Below are 9328 nucleotides of genomic sequence, written 5' to 3' on the forward strand. Positions count from 1 at the left end.
GGTGTGGTTTGGAAAGTGTTGATATGGAGGTTTGTTCTTCTCGATGGCCTTGACTGTGACAGCCCACGTGTGGCAGCCTCATGGGCATTGCTCCAGGCAGGTACATTTGGCTCTCTGCACAAATCCACCCACAGACGTAACATTGGTCAGGGTCAGAATGGCACCTGTTGGGAGCTCTTCCCCAGAAGCCAAGTTTGCAACTTCTCCAGGGAGCAGCGCCCGGTCCCAGATGGCCAAGCCAGATATGCTCCCGACAAAGGCCTCAGAGCTGTCAAACTCACCCCCCACAGTGTCTTGTTCCTGGCCCAGCACAAGTGAGCCTCCGGGAGGGATCTCATAGCCCTCTCTGAAGCGGGAGCCGGTGGCTACTATCCTTCGGTCTATGTGGAGCCAGTACTTCCCCTCCACAGATGTCCAGATGATACAAATGTGGTGCCACTGGCCATCCAGGAGCGGTTGCAGGGACAATTCCCTGAAGACTGGGTCCCCAATCACAAAGTGGATGGAGCCGGGGACCAGGGAGTCTCGGCCGTGCAGTACTAGCTTGTTGTCATTGTCTTTGGTAGCGTAGGAAAGGAGGGTGCCCAGGTGGCTGGTGGCTATGCGGACCCAACTGCAGAAGGACAGGGCCCGTAGGGGCATGAGGAAGCCAGGGCTAAGAAAGATCACATTTTCAGTGGAGGTGTTGGGGAATGTGAGCACTGGGCCCGTGCTGCAAACTGGAAACAGAGGAAAGAGTGTCAGCCCTGGGTTTGAGGCAGAGCAGAAGCATCCTGCTGCAGGCCTGCCCTTTGCTCTCATCTACAGCGCGGCCCCAAGGTCTTCAGAGCGCTTGCTCCACCCGTTCTGCACTTATGATCTGAACACTTCCGCTGCACAGGTAAGGACTGAGGTAACTTTGAATCCTCGTGTCTATCTGTCTGTCTCTGAAGCGCCTCGAGACCAGGGAAGCCTCTGTCTAAGCTCTCTGTGGCTGTTATAACTTTGCTACATGTTTTTTTTTTTTAAGATTTATTTATTTTATGTATATGACTACACCATTGTTCTCTTCAGTCACACCACAAGAGGGCATCAGATCCCATTACAAATGGTTGTGAGACACCATGTGGTTGCTGGGAATTGAACTCAGGACCTCTGGAAGAGCAGTCAGTGCTCTTAACCGCTGAGCCATCTCTCCAGCCCCCGTTGCTACATGTTTATTGACTTGAACCAGCTCTATTTTGGAAGTCACAGACCTGAACCTGGTCTCCCAGGGTTCAAGACCCAGTGTTCCGTGGTAGGTTTCCTCCAGAGGTTCAGGGAAGCCTAGTTGTGTTTGGAAGTGGCAGTCCTGAAGGCCTTGGCTCCTGTCTTCATCCTGGTTGCATAGTACACCCTCCTCTGCCTCTGTTCTCTGCCTAAGACCTCAGGTGTCCTCCAGCTCTGAGTCTCCTGCCTTCCTCTCTAGCCTCTGGTGACTATTATCAGCCAGATAATCTAGGATTATTCTATAGGAAATAAATCATTAGGGCCCAGTTTCAGTCTGAGGCGCCTTTAGTACTTGTCGGTGGATCTCAGATAAGCTGGCAGCACTTGGCCCCTCTCTTCCCTAGGTAGCAGCTGGTACCTGCTACCTGCCTGAGCACTTTTTACTTTATTTTAAATTGAAATATTCACTCTGTGACTGAGCGTGCATCTCAAGCCCCAGGAGCATTGGGGGTGGGGACTATGCTAGATAAGAAGAAACTGGCGAACTCAGCCAAGGAGAATTCAGGAGGCAGGGAAATATGGTCAGGAGTGTGAAAGTCACTGCTTTGTGCCAAACAATGCACCAACAATTTCTGCCCTTGTTCTAGGCTGGTGTTGGACTCCTGCACAAATGCAAACTCAACTATTTCTGTTTGGCTACCCCAAGTCTCAGTATTGCTAATATGAAGTGAGACTCATCCTGAGGGGCCTGATTCAACCACTTCAACAGAGGCCCTTCTGCCACGTAGCCTGACCTGCTAGGGGCCATTTTCTCTTACGGTGCTGGGTATGTGGACCTTGGGGGAAAGGGCTTTTTGGGGTGACAGGTGTCAAGAATGACATTATAACCTCAGACATTGCTAGGGAAACCTGGAACTTGATAGGGAGGTGACAGCTTTGTGTCACTTACTGTTTCCTGGTCCTCGGTAGGCCCTTGGTGGGGCTGCTTGATGACTGCTTGGGGCTTGGAACGTCTGCATCTCCTGGACGTGGACAGTGACGTCTTGGGGGGAACTCCTGTGCTGGGGTGAAGACGCGGATGCCAGTCTGTCCCTCCACAGTTGCAAGGAACCTGGGTCTTGTTGAGCAAGCTGGGTGGGTGTGGGGGCTGTGGTCAGCCCCAGGGCTGCAGTGCCAGGGGAGGCCCTCTGTGTCTGTCCCTCAAGAGTGGCAAGCCTGGCATCCTGGCTATGGACTTGCTGTGTGAGGCCGACCAGTGCATCCTGGAGTGTCCGAAAGCTTAGGGCCAGGCTTGCAAGAGCCTCCCTCTGTGCCTTTTGTTCCTTTTCCTTCTCTACCCACTGCCTGCTCTTTGTGCTCAGGGAGAGGTCCACAGCTTGGAGTCGGGAATCCATCTTCCGGCTCCTTCTCTGGCTCTTCCTAAACCGGGTCTTTAGCTGGGCCACATCTCCTTGTATGGCAGCTTGAGACTGATTCATTGCTAGAGCTACAGCTTGGCTCTGTTCCACCAGGCTCTGGAGACGGGCGTCCATGTTGTAGTACACGTTGTAGTTGTTGGCAATGTCCTGCAGGTGTGTTAAGGTCACCTGCTGGAATCTCTGAAACTGTAAAGAGAGCACTGCTCTTCAGGAGTTGGGCTGAGGCTCTCCTAAGTATACTTCAGAAGCACCTGCTCTACACTGAGCCTATGGGCGGCACTGTTTGTAAACTGACCAATTTGATCCTTGTCACTGTGCTAGGACATGTGGGGAGAATGTCGTGACTATTCCCAAAGGGCCAGGTACAAAGGGGGTGACTGTTCTCAGGCCCCACAGCTGCATGGTGTAAAATGTGGGCTGCAGACCCACCGCCTTAATTATGACCCTCCCTGGCCCAACACTCTGGAAGACCCTATCCAGTCATCTCGCTACTGTGATCCTCGGGGCTACCTTTGTGATCAGAGGGGACCGCAGGACAGGATGTTTGTATGGTCACTCTGAAAAATATTTTAGATTGAACTGGGTGGGGAAAGAGGCAGAGGAGGAGGATCTCTGTGAGTTTGAGGCCAGCCTGATTTATGGAGCAAATTCCAAAGTATCCAGGGCGACACAGAGAAACCCTGTCTCAAAAAATTTTTTTTAGATTTAATTTTATGTGTATGAGTGTTTTGCCTGCATGTCTGTGTGTGTACCATGTGTGTACTCAGTGACTTTAGAGGCACTGGAACGGAAGTTATAGATGTTTATGAGCCATCATGTGGGTGCTGAGAATGTATCTGGTTCCTCTACAAAGTACCTAGTGCTTCTGGTTGCTGAACTATTTCTGCAGCTCAGAGTGCATTTTTTTTTTTTTCTGAGACAGGCTTTCTCTGCGTAGCTCTGGCTATCCTGGAACTCACTCTGTAGACTAGGCTGGCCTCGAACTCAGAAATCCGTCTGCCTCTGCCTCCCAGGTGCTGAGATTAAAGGCGTGCACCACCACCGCCCGCCAGAACGCATTTTATTTATTTATTTATTTATTTATTTATTTATTTATTTATGGTTTTACAGTTCTGAGGACTGTATCTAGGATTTTGTGCATTTAGGCAAGGAAGCCCTCTGCCACTGAACTACAGCCTTTGCCTTTTCAGTCTTTGTTGTTGTTAATGTTCTTTTTTTGTCTTAAGTTCTGTTTTATCCTATGTGTGTGGATGTTTTGTCTGCATGTGTATCTGTGTACCATGTACCTGCAGTACTCAGAAGAGAGAGTCCTGTCTCCTTGGAACTGCAGTTACAGGTGTTTGTGAGCTGCTGCATGAGTACTGGGAATTGAACCTGGGTCTTCTGCAAGAGCAGCAAGAGCTCTTAACCTGAGCCAGCTCTCTAGCCCCGTTGTTGTTTTCTTTGTTTTGAGACGGAGTGTCTCAAACTCACAGCAATACTCTTACTTGAGTCTGGGTGCTGGGATTACTGGTATACACCACCATGGCTGGATTTTCCAGGGTCAGTACAGGACGTGCTTGGGAACCGTCTACAGACCCCCTGTGTGACCCTTGGGACAGAACATATGTTCTGCTTTGAAACAGACCAGTACTCTCACAGCACCCACAACCATGGATACTGTCCTGCATGGTCACTACCCAGGCCTCTCCAGCTGTGCTCTTCCGGTCTCCTAGAGACCTTGTCAGGTCTCCTGCATGGTCACACTCACATATATTGTCTAGTTGGACTTCAGAGCAGAGCCTACCAAGTGCTTGCCTGGTTTCCAAAAACTGGGGAGAATATCATATTGTCAGCTTCCCGAAAGAATAGTGAACCAAGCGCTCTCTGGGTCCACCGCTCACAGAGAGGAGCTGACTCTGGCATCCACTCTTTACCTGCTCCTGGTATTATAAAACCAATCCCCTGAGTGTGGTACACCTACCTGCTCTTCCAGTCGTCGGAGCCTCTCAAAAAATGGCTTTCTTTGCCTGGCTGGGTCAGCTTCCTGTGACGGAGTCCTGTGTATATACAGGGACACAAAAAGGAGGAGAAAAGGTAGGGTCTTCTTCTTCAAGTACCCCATGCTGGGACACACAGAGGCAGGAGCTGATGTCTGTCCCTTGGTCCCTTGAGTCTGTCTAGTATCCCTGCTCCTTGAAGCCTATCACATGACTGGTTTTCTTCTTTCTGTCCTGGTAGTGTGCCAGGTTCTTCCTGCCACCTTAATGAAAGGCATCTGCCTTCAATCCAATGGTCTCTGAGAACCCAAGGTTCCCAGGGAAACAAGCTTCAAACAGGCACAGTTTCTTTGGGAAATTGTTCTAGTGGATGTGCTCTGGGCTTTGCTTGGCTCCGAGGCAGACAGGAGCTGATAATGGCTCTAACAGCAGCACCTAGACTGGAGTTCCCACCGAGAAGTCAGAGCAGGACAGGGCTGAGCGTGGTCAGGAAGCTAAGCCAGCTCTGCACTGGTGCCCAGCATTCCAGCCTCGTGCAGCCCTGTCCTGTGAGCCCTGTCTCACTCCCTTGGAGAAGGAATCCCTCTTAGTAATGGGACTGAGTTTCACTTTAACTTATTTTTTTCTTCTAGAATTAGATAAATTAAAATTAGCTGTTTCCTGTCCCTGAACAGGGATCTTGTTGTTGCTCACGATGGTCTTAAACTCCCAGGTTAAATGGTCCATCTCAGCTCTCAGCTACAACTATAGGTGTGTGATATCTCACACACACACACACACACACACACACACACACACACACACACATACACACACATGCATGCACACACACTCATACACACTCATACACACACTCACACGCGCACACTCACACACACACACTCACACACACACACACACACACACACACAAACGTTCCATAAATTGCACATATTTTGAATTAATGTAAAATTTGGATACGTGCATTATGTAATGTTGAAATCAAGCTAGATGCACCTGACTTTTCCTGCCTGGTTTTTGGTTACAGGCTGTGCAGGGGGATGGTTGAGGGTTCCAGAGGAAATCAATCCAAGTTCTGACCCCAGGACCTGTGAATATATGGAGAATTATGTGGAGAAAACTGTCTAGGCACATCTTACTATGTGGTTATCCTGGAGGACCCAGATAGCCCTGTACTCGACAGCAAGCATCCTGATAGAGGCAGAGAGGACACCAAGGAAGAGGCCCAGTAAGGACAGAGGCCAAGATGGGAACATAGCTGCTGTGGCGGGCCACACCAGGAGCCCCCGGAAACCAGAAGAAACTTCTGTGGTAGTTGCCTTGGATTTAGACTCTTAGCTCCCAGAGCTGCAAGAAAATAATGTTCTGTTGTTCGGAAGAATCCTAGTTTGTAGTACTAAGAATAACTCAGGAAAGTGTCCCAAACAAAAGTACCAGTATTTACAAGATGACAGGATCCAGAGTGTCTTCCCGGAGGACAGGCCGCTGAGTGTCGTCCCAGAGGCTGGCTGCTGTCAAGACTACTTTGGTCAAACATCAGAACACCACAGAGAAAAATCACAATAGCTTCCAGGGAGAAAAACTGTTGGTACGGGAGACTGGGACAATCCCAAGGGGACAGCTGACCTTCTTAACATTTAGGCTGGGCCAGGATTTGATCCATGTCACCACAAAAATAACTAAAAAACAATGGCAAAAAGATAAAATAGTGCATCTAGCTCACGCGACTAGAGCAGGAGCAAAGAGTGAAGACATTTGTAGGTGCTTGAGGCTCGAGAAACGTGCCCCCAACCCCGCCTTTCCTGGGAAGCCCCTGGATGGTGAGCTGCGGGAGAATGGAGGGGTAAAGAGGTAATGGAGTTGTAGTTTAGGGATGGAGATTCAGGAAGGTCTCTGGCTGGGGCTCCCACACTCCACTCTCAAGACTTGGCTCCATCTGGAAATACCAGCCTCCAGCCCCTCTCACTGCTACAGCGCCCCCCACCCCTGCATGTGTCCTGACAACTGTGTTTGTGGCCATCTGTTCTCTGAACTGAGCCCAGTGTTGACCTTTATTATTTATTTATGTATTTATCCTGTGTGTATTTTACTCACAGACTCATGTGTAGACACTAAACATTTAAGTCACATGCCCTCCTGGGGCTCTCCACCTCATTTTATTTTGGAATAGAGCCTCACTAATCCTCGAGCTCACCGATTGGCAACACTGGCTAGTGAGCTCTTCCCCATACAGCTATTCTCTTACACCCCTGTTCTGATGCTAGGGTCACAGATTGTTGTGCAGGATTATCCTCCAAGCCATCTGTCACTGTCATCTTGGGCCTACTTGCAAATGACCATCATGCCTGGACTTGGTGTTACCTCATAGAGGAAGGACAGAGAGGGCCAGGGGATACTTGCTCGAGTATCCCCTCGATTGAGCCTCTTCCAATCAATTATATGCAAGTCTGCCCTAGCCGGGCGGTGGTGGTGCACACCTTTAATCTCAGCACTTGGGAGCCAGAGGCAAACGGATTTCTGAATTCGAGGCCAGCCGGGTCTAGAGAGTGAGTTCCAGGACAGTCAGGCCTACACAGAGAAACTCTGTCTTAAAAAAAAAAAACAAAATAAAACAAAAAAGTCTGCCCTAGTTCATTGTAACCATGGGGGACTCAGAGAAGGGACAGAACATAGAGGTATGGAAAGATTAGGGGAAGGGTTATATCTACATAGTTGTGGGGTCTGCTGGGGGCAGACTTTCTAGTCTTTAAGGTCACCTTTGCTACTGCCTATACCCCCTCACTCATTGCTCTGTCTGATAAACTCACTGATTCCCCAGAGTGAACTTTGGTGGAAATGTACTTTGGTTTTATCATCAGGACCGTAGGAGGAGGGGGTAGACTTTGTTTACATCTCCTTGGCAACACAGAGGCAACAAGAAGTCTCTTCACTTGGCTTTTCTATTGGGCGTTGGGGATTTGAACTCAGATACTCATATTTGTACATCAAACACTTTGCCTAGTAAACCATCTCCCCAGCTCCCAGGGCTAGTCTTTGTAAAGAGAAATTAGCATTACATTCATTTATTTGTATGTATGTTTGCGTGTGATTGTGGGAGCTCACGAGCGCATGCACTTGTGAAGGTCAAAGGGCAACTTTGAGGAGTTGGCTCTCTCTTTCTGCCATGTGAGCCCTGAAGGTTGAACTGGGGTATCAAGACTGGCAGCAAAGCACCTGTACCTTTAAGTGAAGACTGGATCCTCCCGACACTCCTTTGTTCTAAAACAAATAAGGGCACCCATCTCTGCCTGGGCACTGGCCAGGTGCTAAGCACTGATAACATTTCTTATTATAAGCACTCTTGTACTCATTTCCAGAAAATAAGCAAAAATATTGGGTGCTGAGGTGACAGGAGCCCTTAATTAGCAGCTGCTAGGTTTCCCTTTCTTCTCCTGGATGCCTTGAGCAAAAGAATTGCCAGTCAACAGCCCTGGCCTGCCCCAATGCCAGCACTGACTATCGGAGAAGCTCTGCATATGGCCTTGAGACAACTACAAGGTTGCAGATTGCTTCAGGTTTGGAAGGCACAGCCCCAAGGCTTTTTGCAACCGTTTCTACCAGGTTGAGAAGAACCCGCCCCCTGGTGGCCTAGCCGAGGAAGTGCAGAGGCTGGTTCAAAGGTGGTGATTTTCAGGATTTGAAAGCAGCCGCTTGGATTCCCTTTGGGAGAGACCATCCTCATCGCTTCCCTTTTGCTGCAACTTTAGGTTCAGTGAAAGGCTTCTCTCCACCCTTTGCGTGCCTACTGTCAGTAATGTGGGTTAATCAGTTATCATGAAGAAAGAGGCGGCAGAGAGACAGTGGCAGCGACAGCTGAGTGGTTGGCAGGCCAAGCTACAAAAAGACAAGGCAGTCAGCCTTGTCATAGGTGAGGAAGCAGTAGCTGAGGTATCAAGAGAGTGCAGAAACTGAGGCTGAATGAGGATGATTGACTAAACCAGAGAAGAGCTGCTGTAGCCCTGGATGCCAGACAAGTTCCAGAGAGCCAAGAGGTCTCGACCCTAGGCCAAGAATTTTAACACTGGCTGTCATTAAGAGCAAAGGTCTACACAAAAATTGTAAAGCTGTCGAGGGCTGAAGAGTCCCTACAATCGCCTAGATCTGCCTGGTGGAAGATCTGCCTGGTGGGCACTGTCCACAGGAAAGAGTCCAGGATTCCTGACCTACAGAAGAGCTAGAATACCTTTAGGGCTAAGGGTCCCAGTGGCTCCAGGTCCCTAATACTAGGAGAGCTACCTACCATCTCCCACTGCGGCCAAACATGGAGAAAAAAAAAAAGAAAGAAAACTAGCACTTGAAGACCTTCTCTTTGACTAAGCCCAGTTTTTATCTGTGTAGAGACCGTGGCCGGCTGATCGGTAACACTTCCATGGGTACTGGGAACTGAACTTGGGACCTCTGCAAGAGCCACATGTATTTTTAACCTCTGAGATATCGCCCCAGCCTCCAGTATGCTCTGTTAACTGCCGAGCCTCAAGCGGACTCATTTCCTGCTCAGGAAGAGTAATTTTGCTTCATGATGTTGAATGAATACAGGTTGCCCAGATTTCCACCCACACTCAGTTCCACTGAAATGTTGCACTCTCGGTGTCTTTTCCAGATCAGGATGGCCAAGAAAAGTTCTTCCATGATGGAATACTGCTAACTTCAGAGGACAGCCGGGGCCCCTGGGAGGTTACACAGCCAGTGGTGTTTCATTTAGGG

The 9328-nt window shown here is 49.3% G+C and overlaps 1 protein-coding gene across 2 annotated transcripts; it reads right to left on the minus strand.

Moving 5' to 3' along the window:
• On the minus strand, positions 1-4710 carry Ptx4 (pentraxin 4). 2 transcript variants are annotated; one of them, XM_052197190.1, is made up of 3 exons: positions 4570-4710; positions 2138-2702; positions 1-719 (listed from the first exon to the last, which is right to left on the minus strand). In XM_052197190.1, exons 1-3 carry the CDS (start codon positions 4708-4710, stop codon positions 79-81), a joined length of 1347 nt encoding a protein of 448 aa, XP_052053150.1. In that variant the 3' UTR covers positions 1-78. The 2 variants fall into 2 exon arrangements, with proteins under 2 accessions (XP_052053150.1, XP_052053149.1); XM_052197189.1 differs by having other exon boundaries at positions 2138-2792.
• Between the last annotated feature and the right edge of the window lie 4618 nt (positions 4711-9328).

Source organism: Apodemus sylvaticus, chromosome 10 (genome assembly GCF_947179515.1).
Source record: "Apodemus sylvaticus chromosome 10, mApoSyl1.1, whole genome shotgun sequence".
Classification (NCBI taxonomy): Eukaryota; Metazoa; Chordata; class Mammalia; order Rodentia; family Muridae; genus Apodemus; species Apodemus sylvaticus.

Excerpts from the sequence above, each read along its gene's own strand:
- Ptx4 (XM_052197189.1), bottom strand. The coding sequence starts at position 4,710 with ATGGGGTACTTGAAGAAGAAGACCCTACCTTTTCTCCTCCTTTTTGTG. Across the intron at positions 2,793-4,569 it reads TCCGACGACTGGAAGAGCAG|TTTCAGAGATTCCAGCAGGT; the intron begins GTAGGTGTACCA and ends CTCTCTTTACAG. Across the intron at positions 720-2,137 it reads CTACCGAGGACCAGGAAACA|TTTGCAGCACGGGCCCAGTG; the intron begins GTAAGTGACACA and ends CTCTGTTTCCAG.